General features: G+C 47.6%; 8 protein-coding genes; 5 read left to right on the forward strand and 3 right to left on the reverse strand.

The window, feature by feature from the left end:
* Nucleotides 1–1,236: 1,236 nt before the first annotated feature.
* FFUJ_12410 (related to integral membrane protein PTH11) lies at nucleotides 1,237–2,780 on the forward strand (the record flags this gene model as incomplete). XM_023582013.1 has 4 exons in its annotated part: nucleotides 1,237–1,351; nucleotides 1,476–1,562; nucleotides 1,609–2,281; nucleotides 2,333–2,780. The coding sequence occupies 4 exons, from the start codon at nucleotides 1,237–1,239 to the stop codon at nucleotides 2,778–2,780; spliced, it is 1,323 nt and encodes a 440-aa protein (XP_023434610.1).
* Nucleotides 2,781–4,105: 1,325 nt separating this feature from the next.
* Nucleotides 4,106–4,927, reverse strand: FFUJ_12411 (related to CCC1 protein (involved in calcium homeostasis); the record flags this gene model as incomplete). Its single annotated transcript, XM_023582014.1, has 1 exon — nucleotides 4,106–4,927. One exon carries the CDS (start codon nucleotides 4,925–4,927, stop codon nucleotides 4,106–4,108), a length of 822 nt encoding a protein of 273 aa, XP_023434611.1.
* Nucleotides 4,928–5,383: 456 nt separating this feature from the next.
* Nucleotides 5,384–7,354, reverse strand: FFUJ_12412 (related to 4-coumarate--CoA ligase; the record flags this gene model as incomplete). XM_023582015.1 has 2 exons in its annotated part: nucleotides 5,384–7,104; nucleotides 7,183–7,354. The coding sequence occupies 2 exons, from the start codon at nucleotides 7,352–7,354 to the stop codon at nucleotides 5,384–5,386; spliced, it is 1,893 nt and encodes a 630-aa protein (XP_023434612.1).
* Nucleotides 7,355–9,756: 2,402 nt separating this feature from the next.
* FFUJ_12413 (related to dopamine-responsive protein) lies at nucleotides 9,757–11,858 on the forward strand (the record flags this gene model as incomplete). XM_023582016.1 has 6 exons in its annotated part: nucleotides 9,757–9,858; nucleotides 9,906–9,991; nucleotides 10,039–10,341; nucleotides 10,391–10,601; nucleotides 10,655–10,843; nucleotides 10,905–11,858. The coding sequence occupies 6 exons, from the start codon at nucleotides 9,757–9,759 to the stop codon at nucleotides 11,856–11,858; spliced, it is 1,845 nt and encodes a 614-aa protein (XP_023434613.1).
* A 195-nt stretch (nucleotides 11,859–12,053) lies between these two features.
* Nucleotides 12,054–12,984, reverse strand: FFUJ_12414 (uncharacterized protein; the record flags this gene model as incomplete). XM_023582018.1 has 2 exons in its annotated part: nucleotides 12,054–12,469; nucleotides 12,522–12,984. 2 exons carry the CDS (start codon nucleotides 12,982–12,984, stop codon nucleotides 12,054–12,056), a joined length of 879 nt encoding a protein of 292 aa, XP_023434614.1.
* Nucleotides 12,985–16,078: 3,094 nt separating this feature from the next.
* On the forward strand, nucleotides 16,079–16,981 carry FFUJ_12415 (uncharacterized protein; the record flags this gene model as incomplete). Its single annotated transcript, XM_023582019.1, has 1 exon — nucleotides 16,079–16,981. The coding sequence occupies one exon, from the start codon at nucleotides 16,079–16,081 to the stop codon at nucleotides 16,979–16,981; it is 903 nt and encodes a 300-aa protein (XP_023434615.1).
* A 1,544-nt stretch (nucleotides 16,982–18,525) lies between these two features.
* Nucleotides 18,526–19,314, forward strand: FFUJ_12416 (uncharacterized protein; the record flags this gene model as incomplete). XM_023582020.1 has 2 exons in its annotated part: nucleotides 18,526–18,719; nucleotides 18,858–19,314. The coding sequence occupies 2 exons, from the start codon at nucleotides 18,526–18,528 to the stop codon at nucleotides 19,312–19,314; spliced, it is 651 nt and encodes a 216-aa protein (XP_023434616.1).
* Nucleotides 19,315–21,958: 2,644 nt separating this feature from the next.
* On the forward strand, nucleotides 21,959–23,334 carry FFUJ_12417 (uncharacterized protein; the record flags this gene model as incomplete). XM_023582021.1 has 5 exons in its annotated part: nucleotides 21,959–22,004; nucleotides 22,047–22,171; nucleotides 22,211–22,808; nucleotides 22,920–22,951; nucleotides 23,137–23,334. The coding sequence occupies 5 exons, from the start codon at nucleotides 21,959–21,961 to the stop codon at nucleotides 23,332–23,334; spliced, it is 999 nt and encodes a 332-aa protein (XP_023434617.1).
* Nucleotides 23,335–24,045: the final 711 nt, after the last annotated feature.

Raw genomic sequence — 24,045 nt, forward strand, 5'->3', positions numbered from 1 at the left:
GTTACAGGGCTAGACCACGCTGCAGACATTCTCACGCAGGGAGAGTTTCAGCAAGGAGGTCGCCAATTAATAGATGCATGATACTCGCAGCACCTCAACGGTATATGTTGCCCTTCTCAGCTGGCACCCCGAACCATCATCTGGTCAGTCCAACTCGCCACAGCCCTCTCACCAATCTTTGCTTGGAAAAAGGTCCGATGCCATTATAGTTAGCGTCTCTAGCTCCAGGGGTCTCTGCGTCTCATTCTCCACCACACCACGGACCCCCTTTGAAGCAGAAGCGAGAGGGGACGAGAAAGAGAAAAAGCTCCCCCTTTACCTCGCAAAACGGTGAATAAACGTTGAGTTATTTCTAGAATGGCTACGAGTCACTTTCCTAAATGGAGAGCGTGAGTCTTCTTGGCAAACGGTGGCGCAATAGGCGAACCCATCCCACGGTTTGATCTCGGATATACATCACCAAGAGGGTCTAGTGAATATCGCAGGGGCGCAAAGGTAAGGTCTTTAAGAGAGTGGTTCTTGAAGAGGAGACTCGTGATGGATGATCTACGGGCCCCGGTTCGGAGGATTCGGGAATCGAAAATGTTTAATCTATATCGAGACGTGATCTTCGCTGTTCTTTTTGCTTTGACCATCAAAGCCCAAAGATCGTCGTAGAAAACCAGCTTCTTGTAAAGTGCGGTATAGCACAATGCTCCGGAAAAGGCCAAAAGATCATCGGCTCAAGTGCCGGTTTTAGAGTTCTGACCACCGATTGACGGTTTCACGTTTCACCCACCACTACAGATGTAGTGACACCTCCCTCTTTCATTCCGCGGCCACCGTAAACGAACCTGTCAATATCAGACACCAAGTAATGGACCTTTTGTCCCCAATGATAAGGCCGTATCCACTGCGAGCCATCTACCAAACTTATTAAGTTCATCCTGATCCGGTTCCTTGGGACCTTCTCTTCCGCCTTGGCTTACCTTATTCTGATCGTATTCAGCCTGTTCTTGACTTGTCCTTCCCCCATTATCATGTCTGTCTTGACTCGAAACACTGGATCAGATCAGTCTGTGCGGGTCTGACCGCGGAACTAACGCACGAATCTGAACCACAGCTCGGGCAGTGACATAAAACTGGGCTGAAGTTCCCTTGCAGAAGATCTTGTCTAGCCCTGCAACTACATATCAGTCCACCCTCTCCCACCCAATCCCCAGATCCATCTGTTTTTCCATCATCTTGCTTTTTATGATGCGGCTACTGCGTGGGGCTGTTTTCGCTTGCCTTGCGGCTCTGCCGTTGGCTTTTGCTCAGCAAGAGTCTTCCTCTTCTGCTGCTGCTTCTGCTTTGTCTGCGTTACCGGAATGTGCTGTGTAGTTTTCTTTTTTTTTTTTTTGTCTAAATGATTTTCACAGGTGAGTTGTGACTGATGGGGACCTAGGCAAATTGTTTCGTGTCGGCTGTTGAGCGATCGACATGTGAACTTACAGACCAGAAGTGCATGTGCACTAACACCGCACTACAACAAGACATCGAAGGCTGCGTCATGCGCGCATGTACAATTCCACAGTCTCTTGGTATGTTGACCTTGGTCTTTTATTGTGCACCAACTTACATTTGTAGTCACGAAAAATGCTACCCTCACAGCATGTGGCGCTCCTGTCAGAGACCACTCACCCCAATTCATAGTCCTCAATGAAGTCATGGCCATCATAACAGGAATCTTCATCATTCAGAGATTTGGCACAAAGCTCTACTGGAAGCTCCCACTCGGCCTTGACGATCTCTTCATTGCACTGACAATGTGTGTCGCCATTCCTTCCATAGTCATCAACTCTCGTGGTCTCGCTCCCAACGGCATGGGTCGCGACATCTGGACCGTTACACCTGATCAGATCACTCATTTTGGAATGTTCTTCTACACCATGGCCATCCTGTACTTCTCACTGCAAACGTTTCTGAAGTTGTCCATGCTGTTCTTCTACCTGAGAATCTTTCCGACGCAGAATGTCAGGAGGTTGCTTTGGGGAACTGTTGCCTTCACAGTTGTCTTTGGGCTGGTGTTTATCTTCGTGGCCATCTTCCAGTGTCGACCTATCAACTACTTCTGGCTGAAGTGGGATGGACAACATGAAGGCAAATGTGCTGATATCAACGCGGTTACTTGGTCCAATGCCGCTATCAACATCGCCCTTGACTTTTGGATTCTTGGCATTCCCTTATCTCAACTCAAGTCACTAAACTTGGATTGGCGAAAGAAGATCGGCGTTGGCATGATGTTCAGCGTTGGTATCTTGTAAGTTCATCCCTAGCCACCTCGGACTCTTGACTCACTAACATTTTTAAGTGTCACAATCATGAGCATTCTTCGTCTTCACGCCACAGTCCAAGCCGGCGTCAAAACCACCAATGCGACATGGGAATACCTCGCTGTATCAAAATGGTCCACCATCGAAGGCAACGTCGGTATCATCTGCGCCTGCATGCCTTCCCTTCGAATTCTTCTCGTCCGCCTGTTCCCCAAGATTCTTGGTACTTCCCAACGCTACTATAACTATGGCAGCAAGAGCAACAAGCAAACGCCTGGCAATACTCACAATCGCAGTATTCCTCTTGGGACAAATGCTACTTCTCAAGCGGATCGATCACAAAGAAGGGTCGACCCTGTCGGCATTGAATGTCATAGGACATATGAGGTGGAATATGGAGACAATGATGAGACATACTTGGTTCATATGAAGGATATGGATCATAAGAGTGCAAGGTCGGAGGTTAGGTCGGAAACGTCTCTTTAACGTCATATAAAATAATTCCTATGTTAATGAATAAAGAAAATAATGAACTTTAACTTCCTCACGTTACCCTAGACAATCTCACTAAGAAGAGTGAGCGAGTTCATCAATGAACTGTAACTTTCCAATCACTATGTACCCATTACTACTCTCTCTTGTTGCAGTCATCTATCTTCAGTTAGAGACGATTACTCTGACATGCAAGTGGAATGTTTGAAAACAATCTCAGTCTGGGTGAAAGCTTGGTCATGATTTTGACTGAGAGCTGAACATTCGCCAGCTTTTTTTTCCCTCGAGAAGGGTTCTTGAGAGCTTTATCATAGCTGCCGTTGGTTCAGGATCGCTCGGATCATTCTTTGATTCTCGTCGGTCTTCTTTGATGAGGGTCGATTTGCAGTTTCATGGCTGAAGTTATAGTTAAAATGTCAAAGTTGGGCGACCGGCATTTTGAGGCGTCGAAGCCATGACACCAAGAAAAATATCAAAGTCGCACCCTGGAAACCTATCTTCAATCACATTCGCTACCAAATTCCCGGGGCTACAAGGGTCCATCATTTAAGTTTTCGAGGTTGACAGGTATCTTCACTCAAAAAACAAGCCTACCCTACAGCCCCAGCCGGCCTAACCCCGGCTGTATCCGCACGATAAAAAACCTTTCCTCGCTTCCAAAATCTTTCCCTCCTCAAGCCATTCGCCCTCCCCAACGCTGCGTTTCCATGCTACAAACAGAGAGACACGCCTCGCGCTGTCTCTCAATTAATCTTCGCATGTGGGAAATTCGGAGTAAGCCTCACCCATCGCCGACATCTAGCATCCTGCTGGAACCGTTGGTCTGCCGGTAACGGCCTGGCGTCAATGTCACGTCTGCAAAAGATATCAGAAATACTCAGAGCGCGTGCTTTCGTCACGCTGTCTCTATGGGAACGTCTTTGCGAGGCTCGTTTTGGGAAAAACTGAAGTGCGATACGCGGCGTCCTGTCCCCTTTGGGGGCTGGATGACTCAATTCCGATCACTCTGGGGAGGGCGATGGCTTCACCTTTTTTTCCAGGTCAGTATTGATGATACCAACGAACAGATCACTACTAATGAGTGGGGGAGGTGGCAGGAACGGGAGACGGTTGTTGGGTTAGGCAAGCAAACGCACTGCCTTGGAGGAATGGAGTTTGTCATTTCGGTCGTTAATACGAATATTCTGCTATCATCACTTTTATCCCTGTCGCACCCAAATCCTGAATCACACCTTCCATCACGAGGACTTTGCTCGCGCTCAAAAGAAGCCAAACGCCGTAGCCAAAACGCCGCCGTCGCGCCATAGTCACACCATCCTTCAAGAATCGTTCGAATCCAGACCCCGCACGATCGCATAACTTGTGCCAGCTGCCAACATGCCAATAATCAATGTCTGCACCGCTCCCCAGACGCCCGCACGATGATTGCGAATAGCGACGTAGTTCTTGACGTATCCAAATACCAACAACACAGCGACCGTGATACCAATCGATACGAACAATGCTTCGCGCACGCGAGACATGACGAAGTAGGGAATCATGGGGATTAGCCCGCCGATGAAGTAGCTCAATCCCATGGTGACCGCTGAGATCCACGCGCGATGAACATTGGGCTCCTCGAGCTTGAGTTCGAAATCCATCATGAAGCGCACCCATTCTGTGGGGTTCTTGCAGAGCTCGTCTACTAAAGGTGCAGCGGCAGTTCGTGAAACGCTGTACTTTTCCAAAACATCGTAAACACCCGTGCGCTCGTCACCAGGTCTATTCTGAACCGCGAATTCCTTTTTACCAGCTTGTGAATGATACGCGTCGCGCTCTGTGACGGCGGCGAGGTAGGCGCCTAGACCCATACTGATCATGCCGGAAAAGAGCTCTGCAAGACCAGCGATGATGACAACCTTTGCACTGCCGAGACTTGACAGGCCTGCTGTTAGGGCAAAAGGCACTGTGAGACCGTCTGAGAAGCCAATGATGATGTCGCGAAGGATGTCGCTGTAGTCAACATGACATTCTTCATGCTTGCTGTAGTTGGGATGCAGTGGCCGCGCATCGTAGGCGGGATGGGAGCTTTGGTAGGAGATTGAGCGCTCAGTGGCAGGCTCTGGGAGGAGGGGAGTAGATTCTGATGTAATGTGTGTCATTGTGTTTTTCTGAGATTGACGCGATGGTGTTTGCGAGGTGGTGTTATTAGACAGGTCTTATAAAGCAATTCGCCACGAGTTCAATTGGCAGGTTTAATTGATAAGCGAATCGAACGCGAAAAAGACTTCTATCGTATACCTTCACATTCACTGCCGTTCTCCAAGCAGGTCTTATACCCATCTCGCTCTTTGTCTCTCCACACCTTGCACAGACCGAAAAGAGCTCCCTTGTCCGAAAGGGCTAAGTCCGAGACCGAATCCATCACGGGTATTTAGAAGCCCGGCCAATCACGGTGCATGTTTTAGTAATCTTTGTGTAAACACAGCTGAGACCTGCAATCTAAACTGTGTGTTATTAATGAGATACTCCATAAAGAGGAATGCTAAGCTAGATGGAAAAAAGAGTTTTACAAGCGCTCTTAGTACATGCGTAGTGTGCTGTAGTATAGCCAAAATTTACAGCTTGTGGTCACGCTTCTTGCGCTGGTAGAGTGAGACCTCCAGACCCTGTATGCCGCCATCCCGAATAACCCTTCGGAGAATCTTTCCACTCGGTGATTTGGGGATCGCTTTTACGAAGACAATTCCGCCAACGAGCCACTTGTACCTCGCTGAGTGACTCTCGACCAAATCCTTGAGATCATGCGCCAACTTTTGAAGCTCGGCCTCTGACTTGCTTTCGTCCGCTGCGACGACGTAAGCGCGTGGCCACTCCGTCGCTTCGTTCTTATCGTGTATGCCAATCACGCCAGCGTCAGCAACGTCATCGCTGCTGCAGAGAATAGCCTCCAATTCAGCCGGTGCGACTTGGTAAGCGCGCACTTTGATCATTTCTTTGATGCGGTCTGTGATGCAGAGAGTGCCCTCCTCGTCCAGATGGCCGACGTCGCCGGTTCGAAGCCATCCATCTGACGTGAACGCCTCTGTTGTGACGCTCATATCGGGTGCTTCTTTACTTCCCAGTCCATGGGATGGGACATAAGCACTCATCAATCCGGGCGATCTTACGAGAATCTCACCCTCAGCACCGAACGGCGCAGCCTTTGTGGTGGAATCCTCAGAGTTCAATTCGCCTGACCCAGCGATCATAAGTTCAACGCCCCAATGAGGCTTTCCTGTATCGTGCTTGTAACTGTGCATGTCCTCTTCCTTGAGACCTCTTTGCAGAGTGACACTGCACGCTTCCGACATGCCGTACCCAAGCCTCACGAGGAAGCCGAGTCGCTGGAAAACCTTCTCTACGACTTCGTGGCCGAGAGGCGCACCGCCTGTGACACCTGCAACAACACTGCTGAAAGCATTGCGACCGCGCGCGTCGCGTCGCGCGAAGGGTTCTACCACGGGTGATTTGGCGAGCATGACAGCCACGGGAGGTGCCATGTGAAGATAAGTGATCTGTCGGCGCGGGATCGCGGATAAAACAGTGTCGAGCTTGAATGCGGGCATGCTAAACACCGTAGATCCAGTTGCGAATGCTAGCAGGAAGATGTTGGTGAGACCGAAGACGTGGTAAAATGGCACGTAACCTAGCCATCGCTGGTGAAAGCCGTAAAAGTCCGCATCGTGCCACAGCGATGCGATTGAGAAGTTGATGGCTTGATGGGACAGCAAAACACCCTTTGACCGACCTGATGTACCAGATGACCAGAGAATGATTGCTGTTCGCGTTGCGGCGGATTCTGGCGAGAACGGGTGACCAGCAGTAAGAGGCTCTTTCGCTGGCATAAGAAGGTTCTTCCAATCGCCATCCTCAGCATGAGAAGCCGGTGAGAGAGGATACAAATCCCACGCTACATCGACTGTGTAGACGCGCACACTTCTCTTGTACGCCTCGTCTTCCTGCTGCTCAAGCGCCTTCTCAACAGTGTTGAGGAAGGCTTTCGCTGTGAAGAGCACGCGAGGACGCGAGTTCTTGATAACCCATGAGAGCTCAGTAGCAGATAGTGAGGGCGATGCTAATGTGGTAGTCAACCCAGCTGCAATGGCACCCATCATGAGTGTCGCAAAAGGCAAACAGTTAGGCAATTGAATGAGCACCACGGGTGCGACCTCTGGGCCAGAACATGATGCTGTTGGAGGGAGGGTCTCGATTTCATTGGGGTCAAGACCGAGAGATTGGAGGTTTGATGCTAAAGTGAGGGCATCGCGCTTTACGCGTGAGTAAGTGAGAGGACGGTCTAGACAAGTCAGTACGTGTCGCCATGATATGATGTTGAGTTTGTGCATGCAAGATTGAGTTTGGGAGTGCAACGTACCGCTGGCGTGGTCAACGAAAATGGGCTGATCATCATGGATCTTTGGCACACGTCTCGCCCTAGGCGTGAACTCGTTTTCATTCTGGAAGGGATTGCTGAATAAGAAGTCGAAGACGTTCGCGCCTGGGACGTTGGCGGGTGTGCCTGCATAAGCGGGCTTTATGTCTGCCATTTTGTGTCTCTCTCTGTGTCGGTGTAACTTTTTGCCCTTTGCTTTGCTTTGCTTTGTTGATGTTGCTCTGCTGGTTGCTGGGTGACACGCAGGGGGGGTTTACGGTACAGGCTGATTGTGAAGGAGAGGAATTGATGACAAGGCAAAGAGTCTGAAGCTGGAATTGATCTTATAATTGAGGTGAGTGAGGTCGTTTACCGTTTACCTTGGGTAGAACGATCGGGCCGGCGTGGAGATTGCGGAGACCCCGCGTTGAGAGCTGTCTTTCTCGGTTTCGGGCCTGAGAGACGGGAGGCGCTGCGGCTCGATGCTGCGGCAGTTGGTTTCGGCTGAGATGTGCCTCGTTATGTGAATATCAGCAGATTCTATATAAACAACACGAACAACGTGGTAAAATCATCGAATAAGAGCAATAGTAAATATATATGGAGTTGTTATAATTACGTATGAATTTTAAAATAAAGCAATCCTTATATTTGTTAGGATGGATGGCTCTCACTGTGTAGCTGCTTAACGACGACCGGGTATAAGAATATCCAGATCATCACCGATTTAGGCAACCCGAGGCTTGCGCCCCGTAACAGAGACTGCAAGTCTGCATTGCGCTTCAATGAGATCTAAGATTTGCCGTTTTACTATTGAGCATATCGACGAAGATCAATTTATTGTACACCTCGGCATGCAACGCTTTATTTAGTTCTAGCAGCGCCGGCAGTAGAAGGTCGGTACGTGACTTGCTCTGCTAGCGCCCCCCCCCTACCAGACGCCAGCAAACAGCGCGTTTCTCGTTGCAATACTGAGTACCAGCCAGGGGTCTCATCGTAAGATCTCAGAAGTGCCTGCGCTTATCGGAAAATAAGCCGAATGACCATGTACATACCTCTCGATATCTGCATGTCTGTTGCCCTAAGCCGTAGGGACTGTTTCCATCCTGCGGGCCGTCGAAAATAACAACTCATCATCGGTTACCCTAGGGCCGCCTCTGTGGTTGCTCGGCCGAGAGGTCGGATTCGACATAGCTCCTGTCCAGAGTATCGAGATTTCGTCAGAAGATTAATCATCATGAAGCAAATGATTTTGAACACTAAGACAACGCTTGGTATGCCTATCGAATTCAGGGCAATGGAAAAAAGCAGGCTGCCATGGTTCTCGATAGCAAACTCTGTGTCGCTAACTTCCGTCTTTGATGATTGTGCTCATAAAGCTTGGACTCTATGGTGCAGTCATGGTACATCACCAGTATCTGTATCTTCTCGTTGAATAGACGACCTTGGTCTACTCATGACCAACTTGTCCAAATTTTACTCATTCAGTATTTCATCTAGCTGAAGTCCGGTGTCGTGCTAGGCTGAGATCTTGACTAAGAACGATATCTTGATCAGATGCCACCTCGAAACAAGCAATTCAACCAACTCAAGTCCCAGTCGCATGCTGGTTAGTTCTGTCGAGCTGACTGTCTGGGTAAGTCTTGTCAAAGTCCTTGTACCTCGATTGATGTAGCCAAGATCCGTCAACTTCGATCACCAGCTGGACAACTTTAGTATATATTTTGTATAAAAACGACATTGATTCCTTTGAACATCATCACTACTCGAACCTTACCATTGACCAACCCTAGGGTTAGCGTGTAGAAATTTACTACCAGCAAAAATAAAACTAAGTTTCCTATTGCATCATTCGAGGTATCATGACAAAAGACATCAAGGTTCTCAACGACTCAACAGGGTTGTCATGATGCCAACAATCTTGGATCTCAAGCCATTTAGACATTTCCTAGTCTGTGATAGTTGAGAGAAAGACGCTGGCTAAGCCAATGAACTTACGAGAATTGATAATGCAGTAGATACCCCCTGGTCGTGGAGCGCACCAAGCCATCCTTCAATCATCATCACTGAGCAGTGGCGTTTTGCCATATTAGAAATAAGTCAATGTCAATGAGCCTCGGTGTCAACCCTTTGGCAAATGCTCCCGAGCCTCATGTAGAAATTCTGAATTGTAGACCTGTCACTTTGTCGACTCCATCTTCATACGATCATAGAAGCCGTCAAGCCCCTTTGAAGGCTCCGCATCCCCCATCTTTGGCTGCATATTCCACTAAACCTTTTCACATTTAGTTCCGAACTCAATGGCCATGTTCCTCAACAGTAGCCAATCAACTCGCACAAATTGTCATCAAGGTACTCAAACTCGCGATAGCATCACCTTGATGGCTTCAGAGTTCACACCTTGATGAGCACTACACTTGTAGGTAAGCAAGAATGCTGTGTAAGTCACAACAAGTAGAAATACCACCCTTCCAAGAAAGAAACTTTTCTGAACCCGATTTATCTTTCACTTTTCACAGCTCGTCGAGGTTTTCCCTTTTTTTCTTGTTTTTTTCTCACTGTCTGTTCCAGTTCAAAATGGCTAAGAATAAGGTCAAGAAAGGAAACAAGAGCAAGGGTGCTAAGAAGCCTAGCATTCCTCCAAAGGCTCTACCCGTGACACTTCTTTCTGGGTTCTTGGTAAGTCTCCTTGATCCACGATCACGCAATTGTTGTTGACTGTGTAGGGCTCTGGTAAAACGACCCTTCTTCAACATATCCTTCGAAGCGAACATGGCCTTCGCATTGCGGTTGTAGTCAACGACATTGGAGCGTATGTGACCACTTTCTTTCAGCACCACCAACATCTGACCTCTCTAGTATCAATGTCGATGCTTCTCTCATCAAGAAAACACACCATCTTTCAAAGACCCAAGAGAAAGTTATCGCTCTTCAGAATGGCTGTATCTGCTGCACCCTCCGCGGTGATCTTCTGGAGGAACTTGTTCGTCTAGCTCAACTTCAGGAGTTTGACTACATCATTATCGAAAGCAGCGGTATCAGTGAGCCCGAGCAGGTCGCTGAGACATTCGACTCGAGACTTGCTGAGCAGATGGACGCTATGGGATCCATTGAGGGTGCACCTGGCCTGGATGCTGATATGATCAAGGTTCTTCAGCAACTGTAAGTATCGTTACCGGAAGCGAGGGGCGAGACTCTAACCTTTGTACAGCAAGGACGCTGGTGGTCTTGAAAAGTTTGCCAGACTCGACACTACTGTCACTGTCATTGATGCGTTTACTATGTTACATGACTTTGATACGAGTGATCTTCTTTCTTCAAGACGTGACGATGTCACGCCCGAGGATGAGAGGACTGTCTCCGATCTTATGGTTGATCAAATTGAATTTGCGGATGTCATCATTCTCAACAAACTCGACATGGTGAGTTCAAGAACGCCCCGTCTCCAGGGACCGATAAGCTAAGATATCATCAGGTTGATGCGTCAACAAAACCTCGCTTGCTAGACTTGATCAAGAAGCTCAACCACCGCGCCAAGATCCTGGAGTCGAGCTATGGCAAGGTCGATGTCAAGCAAATTGTCAACACTGGCATGTTCAATCTTCAGGTTGCTCAGTCCGGTTATGGATGGCTCCAAGACCTTCATGCCATGACTGTCCGTGAGGTATGATATACCCATCCCCGTACCAGTTCGAAGTGGGCTTCACTTACTGATGTTACCCCAGGTCAACGGTCGTAATGTGCTTACACCAAAGCCCGAGACTGAAGAGTATTCTGTGCGAAGCTGCATCTACAGTCGTCATCGACCATTCCACCCTCGTCGACTCTGGGCGTTGCTGTATGACAAGTTCATCCTGCAGCTTGAGCAGCCCGAAGACGGCGAGGAGGAAGAGGAAGAGGAAGAGGAAGAGGAAGATGATGAAGACCTTGACATGGTGGACTACGCAGATGCTGAGGACTCAGCCGAGCCTGCTGTTGTCGACCAGGATACTTCTGAATCTTCTTCATCCCAGGGAAAGCGCTCAGCCGCATCATCACCTCGAAGCTCCCATTCCACCCTAGAATCTGCCCCCTCACCCGAACCTGCGTCTAAGAAGCAAAAGTTTGATGACTCAGAAATGCAAGACGCAGATGATCTCTTCACACCCTCTAACGAAGTAATCCTAGAAACCAAGCGCAAACATCCCATCTTTACACGACTCTTCCGCTCAAAGGGTGAATTCTTCCTCGCAACACGTCCCCACCGCGCAGGAGACTGGTCCCAGGCTGGTGCTATGCTTACACTGACCGGCGGACGCCCATGGTTCTGTACTCTTCCTGCAGAGGAGTACACGACCGGTGATCCCGAGGTTGATGGACTTGTGCAGCATGACATCAAGAAAGGTGGAGAGTGGGGAGATAGACGCCAGGAACTGGTGTTTATCGGAGAGAATTTGGATCACAAGGCCATTGAGAAGATTTTGGATGAATGTTTACTCACTGACGCTGAGTTGAAGAAGTGGGAAGCTGTCATGAGAGATGAGAAGAAGAATGATGAGGAGAAGCGTGAGGCGCTGGAGGATCTGTTTGATGATGGGTTTCCTGATTGGCCGGAGGATGATGACGATGAGGACCATGAAGGACATGACCATCCACATGGCTTGAGGTCGATAAAAAAGCACCTACAAGAAGTCGATTAAAGTAGAAAAATCTCAAAAGAAAAGTCATGATTTGTTGATCTTGGTATCGTCCTCTGTGAGCTCCCAACTAGCAACACTCCTAGCCGTGCGACCTTTTGTTACCGTATTTGCGTAACATATCGTCTTCGATGTCTCTGTCTCGGCGCCCAAGCCCATTGCCTTTCAATTTAGTGTGCGCCATGTCCCAAAGCCCCATCAAATATCCCCCATCATAGCAAACGCCGTATCAACAGCTTCCTTCGCCACAAACGAAAAGACCTCAACGTCCTTTCCCATATCAATACTTCCATTGGCCCAACCACTAACCAAGCAACGCACATACCAGATCGCAAGATGTTTATTGTACCTATGCACCTTGTTGATACAGGTTCTCTTCATGCTCCGTCGTAGATCGGTCATCCAATCGCCTTCCTCCCATCTCACATCAGTACGTTCCATCGGGCAGAAGAAGTCTTGCGCATACTGACTCGAACTTTGCTCAGGTTCTGTGGTGGAGAAACTGATGCTTAGTTGAGCTGGCCGGCTTCGATAAGTGGCGATTCCAAAGACTGGGGTGCGACAGGATGATGATTCGGCGCACGAGGAGCTGGTTCGATGATTGGCGGGTTGGCCTAGAAGGGTTAATGTCAAGTCAAGTGACGTTGCGATTGACATATCTCTTACTGCAAATGTTTCCAACGCTTATATACTCACGAACCGCAAAGTCCATAGCCGGCTTGTCCGGCTCACCCGCGTCTCCCGTCCAGTTCTTGAAGATGGCTGTTAGGAAGTCCTCCATTGTGTCCTTCGTCTTAGAAAGCGTCGCATTGAACTCGGTCGCAACGCTGCAGGCGTGGAGTATATCGAAACATCGTTTCAGTTCAGAGTAATCTAGATCGTCTGGAGTCGTAATGGATCGTGGGTTTCGAAAGATGTATTCGCCGAGTTCGAGGGATGTGAAGAGGCGATCGCGGGATTCGACGCTGGATCGAGGTTCGGGCGAGGGACTGTTGCTGCCTATCAGTATTGGTTCCGAATCATCTGGTTCTTGCTTGATAATTGCTGGAGCTGTGCATGGTGGTACGAAGCGTACGGGAGGATTAAGAGCGGCACGGGCAAAAGGGGCTGAAGAAGCTGGTTCGTACATTATGCCGGGGAGCGTTGTGGAAGAGTAAAAGGGAACATGTTGAAAGAAGTGCTCAAAAGAAGAGACTCTTCGATCTTGTGCTGCAGCAGTGAATCATCGTGGCCGCGATGAAAAAGGATTCTGCTGGCGTGCTGAATATCCTCAACGAAAGAGAGAAGGATCACTGCCACTCAGATTTACAATAGAACCAATAAGAACCACCGGAGAAACTGGCTACGGAAAATGGGACTGGCATTTTATTTTCTCTCACTGCAATAAAAAGCCAGGGCTCTGGGCAAGCTAGCAAAGGGAGCATTTATTGGCATCGGAGGATAAGCCTCGGCACGGACCTGAGAATTGCAATGCCCCCCCGGAGCCTAACGGAAGTTGGGCAGAACTTAGTCCGTTGAACTTTATCGACACATGACGGAAATAATGGACTCGATCTCAACTGTCAGTATGATCCTGAAGAACCGTGGTGGCATCTGATTTCGTCATCAGGCAACTGACTCGATCTTTGTATACTGCCCCAAGATCTCGGTCAATCTCGGCTTTTGATGGATTGGGGAGTTGGATATTGGTGGTAAAGCCCGCATGGGTACTGAGTACCAGTACCTCGTCTCGAGTAAACAGACAAGTACCACTCAAAACCCTTGTCAATAGTGCGGCTGGATAGAGCGAGAGTTACCTGCATAATGAATCACGCCCAATGTGATGATCTGGACATTCTTGGGGCGCTTGCAGTCATGATTTACGGCGATACTGACTCTTCAAACACTTTGATACGAACGTTGGTGCCATGCTGGGGTGATATCTCTTCTCCCTGCTCATAAAGAACTAGGGTCTGGTGACGTTTTTAAGAAATATTGTCAACCATTGAGAACCACTGGGAGTGGTCCGTCGGCATTTCCTTTTTACAGTACAGTGCAAGATTACCCCCCAAGCCCCGGGGCTACACAACATGATCCCGTCCAACCCATTCTCAAGTGACTTGTTGCTTTCGATAATGAGAAGTTGTTATCCCCATCTAAACAAGGGATCTTATTCATGCAGTGCACCCACAGCGGAGGATGTTTGTGACCATCCGTGGAGGCAATTGCAGGCCTGGTATGCGCTGCCACCGCCCAAGACAAACAAAACAAGGTGATGGTCCACCAATTCCAAGGACCAAGGATCCATCCTGCAGATTTTTGAACATTCTTCTCTACAGTACATAGTATGTCCAAGGACTTTGAAGTTCTCACGCAGTGCATAGTTTACTGTTTGCTCTGCAGATGCATGAATGGTGTGATGAGACCTCCTATCACTGAGGAAGAACCCATCTATTGTGGAGTGCAACAAGTTTGAACAAAGCATCGCGTTGTTATCTTCCAGAGTGGCTTGCAAACATCGACGAAGACGCATGGTCATGGTATCTACACGATCTGCCGACTTCTAAGCAATTCATGAGATGAACAGTAGCATTCGGTAAAAAAGAGAAAAGTCAATTCGGAATGAATAACAGATGATACAACGCAACACAATGCAAAGAATGTGATGTCAAAAGGCCAACATCTCGCAGATGTAGTACCCCCCACTGAAAAGGAAAGAGACTTGATGTTGTCCCTTTCAAGCCATATTAGGTACGTATAGTACGGAGAATGGCCCTGTAGACGGCTCGCGCTTCCGTGAGCGCTGATTGGGTGCTGGCTTTCGTTGACCAATGAGGGCTTGGCTGGTGAGTACTGTTGCATCCACGTCAGACTCTTCCGCCAAGGTAGGTACGGATATGCAGAGGGGAATGTTATCCCCATCTTGCAAGCCACAGTATTGTACGGTACTCATGCATCACTGAAGTCCGTTCGGTTTATTTTTACACTGTAGACCTGCATGTTGTTTGCCCGTTTGGTATTCGATAGCGGATGTTGGCATGCATGGCTATTATGCACCACAAGGACCCGTAGAAGCCCTGAAAAAGGTGGCAAGCTCGACATAGCGCTGATCTTTCTTTTCTTTTCTTTTTTTTCTTTTCTTTTTCTTTTTTCTTTTCTTTTCTTTTCTTTTCTTTCTTTTTCTTTTTATTCTCTTCGCTCTTATTATCTCCATCTCGCGATAGCCAACAAGACGCGAATGAATTGTTGTCTCAATGGGTGAACTGTTTTGGCGTGACGCCCCCTGTCAAGCCCAAATACTTGGCCATATCCAACAATGATGACATTCGGACCCAAGTCCGAGAAATCTCATCCAATCATGACCCCCGGGACTTGAAATTTCACAGTCTTCCTCACACTCTGCTAGCCTTGTCTGGGCCTAGCAGTTCGTGAGGAACTCCAGGCATATGGTTCGGATTGCTGCAACCGTCTCATGACGATGGGAAGATCTTTGTTTGCCCCAATGTCTCACATGTTGTTTGGTTGGCCTTGGCTGTTTTGCTTTCGTGGGGATGCGCGCTGGTATCTACAGTGCCCATCAATTAAGGCCCCATTGCAGCTTTCTCCTCATGATCTCCGTGTCAATTTTTAACTGCCGTAAGACCTTTAATATGAGCTTTATTCACCGTGGTAGGTCTACCATATTTGTATATATGTTCGGTCAAAATATCCAACCCAATTGTCAATAGTATCTCCTGCTATCCCCGCCGGTAATGCTCTGGATTGCTTTAAAACCATCGCCTAAGCCGGATTCTTCACTAAAAGTGACACATTGGGCTTCAAGTCCACTCTTATCGACCCCTCACATCCCTGAGTCCAGACCCCAGTTCCGTGCATCTACATATCCTCAGGGCTAAACTCATTCCGTACTTGATGGCTTGGGCTTGGTGTCCAGTTCCCCTCTCCATGTCTTGTCTTGGCTTTGGCAAACACAAGATCCAGTGCTACAGTACATTGGTACTGTATGTAGTAGGCATGCTAGGCACTCGCCGTTGGTCCCTCGCCCCCCTCTTGGCTCCCGCATTGTCCCCCGAACCTGGCCTCTCTTATTTATAACATTTCCACCTCGTCTCCATCTTCAGGGCCCAAGCTTCACTCCCAGGAACATATTTTATCTCCACTACTGTCCCTGACCTGACTTGGCCAAAACTTCAAGGTCTGACTCGACCAAGCTGTCTAACAGCAACACCATCCAAGTTGCAAAGATGGGCACAGTTTACCCTCCCTTCCAACAACAACAACTCCATCCTCCCAGTAATGGCAGCCAGCCGTACGACCCAAACATGCAACTCATGGCTCAGGATCCATCGAGCATGAATTCACACGGCATGCTTCCTCAGGGTCCTTGGGAGCAATGGTGGTCTGCTGAGAATGCCGCCTTTGCCGAAACACCAAACATGGCCGCCCCATATGCCTACGCGCAAGAACACCATCAACAATACGCCCAGTACGCCTACGATCAAGACTCCTCAGCGCAGTGGGCATCCCCTTCAACCTCGATGCACAGCCATCTCATCCCATCTCCTTCCACAGAGTCAACCAGCGTAGAAAATGTGACCGGTGACTCCGAAAGCCGTCGACGTTCTTCACCAATTCAGCCCGACAAACAAAAACGTAATGCGAGCCGATCTACAGCGCCGAAAGCTCCAAGACGCGCGCCAGCTCGGAAGACCACCAAATCAGAAACAGCACCAGAAAAGCCCAAAGGACGCCGCAAAGGAAAAGCAGTAGCCAAGGTCCAATCTGCAAAGACGAGATCGCCATCTCCCGAATCAGAAGAACTCGACGACGAACACAGCAAAAAGGTTCAGGAGAGAAACCGCATCGCCTCCAACAAATTCCGCGTCAAGAAGCGTGAAGACGCCAAGAAACTCCGAGCTGACGAACAAGACATGGAACGAGTAAACCGCGACTTGTCAAGCTGCGTGTCCGAACTCACGATGCAGGTCTACGAACTCAAGATGAGGCTCTTACAACACACCGACTGCGAATGTCACTTGATTCAAGGCTACATCGCGAACGAAGCACAGCGGTATATCCAAGACCTTAGCGAAGGGAAACAAAACCACGCAACCCCGCCGCTTTGCCCATACAACCAACACAATTGAGAGGGGCATCTATGTACGATAAAAAGATACGAGGACAATGATTATGACGAGTCGATACGATAAAGGGTCGGTCGGCGATTTAAACGGGTTATTTATTAAAATGCAGCGGCGGAGTCACTGCGATTTGCCAGACCAAAAGAAGATATCGAATACGATGGGATGATATGTTACACTTCTTGGTCTTTTATTTCCTTCTTTTTTTTTACCACAACTTATTTTTCTGCGAATTTACAGGATTGGCGAGTTCAAATGGCGCCGGGAGGTATCGCAACAAGAGGCCAATGAACTTGACTGGCTCTGCTGAATGGCAAAGGCCATACGCAAATTTATGCTCTACTGCTTGTGTTCCTTCTCACCTTCGATCGAATCATGTCGTGATATCTGGCCTGTATGACCATATGCGAGCGACCGTGAGATGTCAATACAAAACTGGACAAGGCCATAGTATGGAAACGGTCCACAGACACCCAACGGTCGCATGTGTCGCAATTTTGTCTCTTGCCTGTCCATAATTTCCGGAACGTTGAACTCATTTCTCGCCCCACGGATCCCCCAAGGGATCTTAGTGGACACGAGGCCCTGTCATTACCGATCCATTTTGTCGCCCGGAGGCGACCCCGATGCAAAGATTGGCTGTGCTGAAAAGCCACAGTGTTACAACGGTCCCCGGAAATATCATGGCGCCGAGTAGATTTTCAGGACCAGGGGGTAACAGGAATTTAGTTCTCGGAGACCACTGCAGCTTGTTAGGCTGTTGATGAGCCAAAGACACACCAGCTGAGAGCGGAATGGTACAGTAAAGATCGAAATCGGTTGTCCCTTTTTTCTCTGTCTTTGGTTTATACCGCACGGACATTTTAGCCAGGGGCGTGTTGCTGACACAGTTGCTTCTCAATATTCATACAGTATGAAGTACCCCCTGCTGACAGCTTACATGCATGATCAAAAGCCAAACACAATTACAGTACTCCATGGTAGATAATCAATCCCATCCTTTACCTCCATATGCTTACCGTTTCCCACATTATCCAGAAATGGGCGTTATATTATTATTTCGAGAGTGGCTAAAATCTAACTTTAGGACTTTGATAAAACAGACCCGATTCCCCCTGTCTATGGCAACCGTTCAACTTCGCAGTATAAGAGCAATATTAAAGTTACTTCACCACTATGAGTCTATTTGTGTTGCTTTTGTTCAAAATGTGAACTTTTACGCTTACTCTTCGTTTCTCCAAAAGTTAAGTGCTAACCAAAATGAATCCAAAATTATAGGTCTAGAATCTCTTTATGACGCGGCCTCTTCTGCCTGCATCACAAAGAGGACAGCATCATGCCTCTCCCCCATGTCCCACGTCTTGCCAGCTAGTCACTATAGTTAGAAACCGCTTCCATCCAATATTATCGGCAATATCAGCATGGCCCCGAATCTGGCTGCTTATTAGCATGCCCTGATTCACGATATGATTCTTGCCGGCTACAAGAATGCTGTCATCGCCCGTACCGCTAACTGCAGGGCCAGCTCGGTCCGCCGGATTTGAACCAATATGCGATGCTATAGCTCGACCAAAGCCCCTCCCAACAGTGTCGGCCGACGTCGATTATTAAGTCCTCCCATGCTGACCGCTTTACTCGATCGCCTTGCTGTGAAACCTAATATGTATCGCGAGGAGATGGTCGAGTTCCTCGAGAAAGAATTTAAGACTACTATTCCTGCCTCCAACATCGGCCGATCTTTGAGGTCAGCACGATAGACGAGAAAGACGGCACGAGGTGTTACAAAGGGCCGCAACGCCGACCTTCGCGACTACTACCTCTATAAGCTATCGTTCTATCGATCCTACCAACTCGTGTATATTGACAAGTCTGGGTGCGATAGACGCATAGGAAGAAGACGATTTGGATGGGCTCCAAAAGGCGTCACGCCAGTTCAGATCGACCGTTTCCATCGTGACCAAAGGTACCAGATCTTACCAGCTTACACGCAAGAGGGAATCCTGCATTATGATATTTTCCCTGGCAGCACAGATAGTGCAAAGTTTGAAGAGTTCGTCGAGCAACTGTTGCATCACTGCGGTAAGTGGCCCGAGCCAAACTCGGTCCTCGTGATGGATAATGCATCCTTCCATCGATCACCTGTAATTGAGCAGATGTGCGAAGATGCCGGCGTCAAGCTCTTGTACTTGTCGCCTTACTCGCCCGACTTCAATCCAACAGAAGAGTTCTTTGCTGAGCTCAAGTCCTTCATCAGGCGTCACTGGCATGAGAATGAACACTTTATCCAGATAGATTTTGCTTCATACCTAGAGTGGTGCGTGAACAGGGTCGGGTCATGACAGGAGAGCGCTGAAGGTCACTTTCGCCATGCTGGCATGGAGATAGAGGAGCCGCCAGAATGGGTCGCTCTAAGCAGATAGAATGTAATAAACTAAATATTGGCTGTATCTACTCTGAATCTTCTAATGTCTCTATATCGCGAAACCAAACCTTAACGTCATTTACCTAACGCTTAGTAATGCCTATCTTGACTCCCTTATTAATAAAGAACTGGGCATCCTGATTGAGACGAATCTGCTTAAGGTCCAATCCCTCAGCTAGCATCAAGTCGCATACCTTCCTATACTCTATCTTCCATATAGTATTAGCATTTTTAGAGTAGTGCCAGATGCAGTACTTATTTACATTCACGTCGCGCATTCCTGGTATACCGAGATATTTAAGGGCATATAGACTCCTTTCGGCCAATCCAGATAGCATTCTAATATTATTGTCATCTAATAAGTGGCCAGCACAAATAGGCATGATATTAGTGATATTAACAGGCCGAGTATTAGTGGATAATAACCTCTACTTCCTCTTTTGCTGGATACTTTATTCTTCTTTAGCATATAGTAGATTGCAGATATCAGGCAGTACGTTATCGTATGACTCTACTGTATTTCCTAAGCGCATATACTCAATAAGAGCTCTTAGATGGTAAGTCTTTAGCTTGTAATGCTTCTTACCGACAGTATCGACCTAGCAATATGGCCTAAGTCTGTAAGGCGACCCCATACACCAGAAGAAGTCGTAGACTTTCCTCCACACTGCAGGCTCAGCCGACGCCATCTCCTCTTCGCCAATATCTATCGCTCTCTCAGCAAGCTAGAAAGCAGTGGCGCTCCTGCCACCTCTACCACACGCAACAACACCACCTAACTGGCTAGTCTCAATATAATTAAAGGAAAGGCTAATCTTAAGCCTCTTGCCATCTAGAAGCAAGTAACTCCAGGCTTGCAGCTTACTCTCTATCATCTTCCAATCAACATCAAGGCCATCACACCTCATATTCAGGTCTTCTTCGCCTTTATAGTTAACATAAACGGCAATATCTGTATCGTCAACGTAAAAGGTTCGGTTTGCAGGCAACTTCTTTTTTGCGAGTTTGTCTACCTTAGACTAGAGGTATTTCAACCAGTAGGCCCTAGGGGTTAGGATAACATCAGGCTCAGTATCTTTACTAATACATCTATTGTTTAGCTTTACCTTCCATTCAATCAAGTAGTGCACACAAGTTGGAGGCTGTTTATTATAGGCGAGCGTCTCGTCCTATTCGGCGAGTTGCAATAAAGGTAATCTGGAGCGACCGTTCTGGATCTGGCCAAGCGGGGTTGCATCACGGATCACTGCTGACTGTGACGTCAGCTCGTGATTGGTATCTTCGTTATCCGTCGCCCAGCTGAAAAGATCGCTGTCGTCGTCGTTCATCGCGCCGTACTTCCCAAACTTGCTGCAGCAGTCTATTCACCGCAAAAAAAAGAAGGAGGAGGAGAATGGGAAAGAAGAATCCTCCCGTTGGGTGCGAAAGAGTGACATTTTCCTTTGAGGAGGGGCAGTGAAAGAAACCGCCCTTGCTAAAGGCCCCATAAAAAGCCCTTTGTGACGCGGCAATGCTCCACTACTTTCAGCCCTGTAGTATTGTTTGTGGGCCCTTTGATGAAACGCATCGTCTTTCTCCACCTAAATCAGATTGCATCACATCGTCTCGAGAAGACCTGGGGAACGTAACTTTATCGTCTTCACGTACAGTACTACATTTTAACTTCAGCTCCATCTCATAGTCGATAATCATCGTCAAATGACGCTAGGAGCGGGCCGTGTGCTAGTTTGACTATTTGTTCACTGAGAAGCTAAAATGGCTCATGATCTTGTGCTAGATGTTGTCTACTATGGCATTTCGCAAGGATGTATTCTGTAATGAGATTCATCAACAACTCTCATCTAATCACGTATTGTATTGTATATGGATAAGAAGATCAGAGCATTTTATGCTCATCCTCGCTATTAAGTCTACTGTATCGAACACGCGCGAAGACTTAGCAGGAGCACAGACAGTGCAGTCTAAACCTTTACTTACCCTAGGACCGCCTGCATTATTTTTAGATATTCAGATGAATCTGCCTTGAAAGTAGACGACTGTTCTGGCAGGGCGGACCCGCTCTAGACAAGGATAATACTGGGTCACGAGCGACGGAAATGTGCCTTATGGGGCTGGGTTTTGAACCTTTCCCCGCTCCTTGTCGAGTGCCTAGCATTTCATTTTTCCTTCCTGAATCAATCTACCATGGCCAGTCTACCGCCAGCAGGCGACGTTACAAAGATTCACCCAATCCTCGGATTTGATTTCTCGTCATTGTGTTTCCTTTCCTTGGTCATATAATTCTATTTTCGATTGCGGATACCTCTGCCCTTTTCGTGCTTGTTCTGGCATACGTTGTTCTCGGACGATTTTGTTGCAGGCAATTGCTCTCTAGACGATGGTCTTGGGATTTGTCTGGTTTTATCGGTTGGCTGAGCCGCACTCTTGTTATGTCAACCCTATCGCCTAGACCATCCTGCCTGAAGGACCGCTATGGCTTCAAGATAGCTATTATCTGCGCTCTGCCTCTTGAGGCTGATGCTATTAAGGCCTTATTCGATTATCACTAGGATAATGAGGACATGCCTTTCGACAAAAGGCCAGGTAACCCTAATGTATACTTAATGGGTATGATTGGCCGCCATAACGTTATCCTCTTATACATATCAGGGATAGGTATAGCTAATGCAGCTACTATAGCCTCTAACTGCAAGAAGAGTTTTCCAAGCATTAAACTTGCCCTTATAGTTGGCATTTATAGTGTTATTCCTTTTAAACCTAATAAAGACGAAATAGTACTTAGAGATATAATTATTAGTAATGGCATTGTCTAGTATGACTTTAGATGGCAACTTCCTGGCCATTTTGCCCGTAAGGACACGCTATTAGACTTATTAGGCAGACCGAATCAGGAGATACAAGGAGTGCTGGCAAAACTCCAATCATGCCGGAATCACCAAAAGTTAAGCGCCAAGATAGCAGAGTACCTTAATATTCTTCGCCAAGAACTAGAGCTTAGTGCTGAGTATCCTGGCATTAAGAAAGATATACTATTCGACGCATTCTACCGACATACAGTAGATCAGAAATCGTGCAAGCAGCTCAAATGCAACGGCAAGCTTGTGTTGCGACACCGCTTAAAGACTGCTAAGATCTATCCTGCGCCTGCTATCCACTTCAGTTTGATGGCTTCTGGAAACTCGGTCATAAAGTCTGGCGAAGACTGCAACCGAATTGCAGTACAGAAAGGCGTCATTAAATTCAAGATGGAGGGTGCTAGGGTCTGGGATAGTTTTCCATGCATCATAATTAAGGGCGCTTGTAACTATACTGATAGCCACAAAGACAAGGGTTGGCAGCGATATACTGCAGCTACGGCGGCAGCCTATGTGAAGGCTTTTCTTGGCTTTTGGGTACCTTCACTTAACCAAGGTATGCCAAACCATGCTCCCAGAGACGGCCACTGCTTCCAGTAGAAGATGTTTTATGCCTAGCCTCAAACCTCTAGAACGGCCTCCCTTTACGGGCTCTCGATTCTTCCAGCCGGGGCCACTCTACGCGTGCTGTCGATCAAGGTCAGATACAACCAGTATTTTGTGTTCCCTTTCTGAAGAATGATCTCTTTGTGGGCCGAGATAATATCCTTGCAAGGCTGCAGCATCTACTATTCCAAGAAGGGTGCCGAAAAGTTGCTCTGGTTGGCCTTGGGGGCATTGGCAAAACGCAGATTGCTCTGTAACTCGCTTATTGGGTTAAGCAGGCAAAGAAGGACTATTCAGTGTTTTGGGTGCCAGCACTGAGCCGTGCCAGTTTTGAGCAGGCATGTATGCAGATTATTGACGCCTGTGACTTTCCGACTACCGACAATAGCGATGCTATTGAAACTTTCTGCCTGCACTTAAGTTCAAAACGCGCCGGCAAATGGCTTCTTGTGATTGATAATGCTGATAACACATAAACCGTTATGGGCTCGAAAGGTGCGGATAAGGGCTTGTACCGGTCCCTTCCGCAAAGTGACCAAGGGCGAATCCTGTTTATAATGCGATACTAAAAAGTGGCAGTATCAGTTGCTGGGCTAAACATTCTTAAAGTACCTGCAATAGGCCGAGATAAGATAAGAAGCTACTTTAAGCAGGCTTTGATCTAGGAAGTGTCTTCGAGTAATGAGTAAGTTATGAACCGTCTTCTGACGCTGCTCACATATCTTCTACTAGCTATTATGTAAGCAGCGGTATACTTAAATGTGAACCAGATATCACTTATAGAGTATCTGCAGCTCTTTAAGAATACAGATCGTGATAGGATAGAACTGTTAAGTGCCAAGTTCTAAGATAATACAAGATATAAGCAGTCTTAGGATCCTGTGGCAACTACCTGGTTTATCTTGTTTAACTAGATCCAAAAGGCTAACAAACTTGCCTTACGTATTTTAATGTTTCTGGCTTATATTGAACCGAAAGGGGTGCCTTAGTTAATGCTGCCTGAGGGTAAATCACAATAACAGCTGACTTAAGCGCTTGGTATGTTATGCGGTTATAGATTTCTAGATAGATAAGGATCCAGTAAGGTATTCGATATGCATAGTCTAGTATATATAGTAATAAGGGCATGGGTTATAGAGAATAACTTAGAGAAGGAGCAGAGCTAAACAGTAATAGCGCGTCTGGGG

The sequence above is a fragment of the Fusarium fujikuroi genome, chromosome FFUJ_chr08, assembly GCF_900079805.1.
Source record: "Fusarium fujikuroi IMI 58289 draft genome, chromosome FFUJ_chr08".
Classification (NCBI taxonomy): Eukaryota; Fungi; Ascomycota; class Sordariomycetes; order Hypocreales; family Nectriaceae; genus Fusarium; species Fusarium fujikuroi.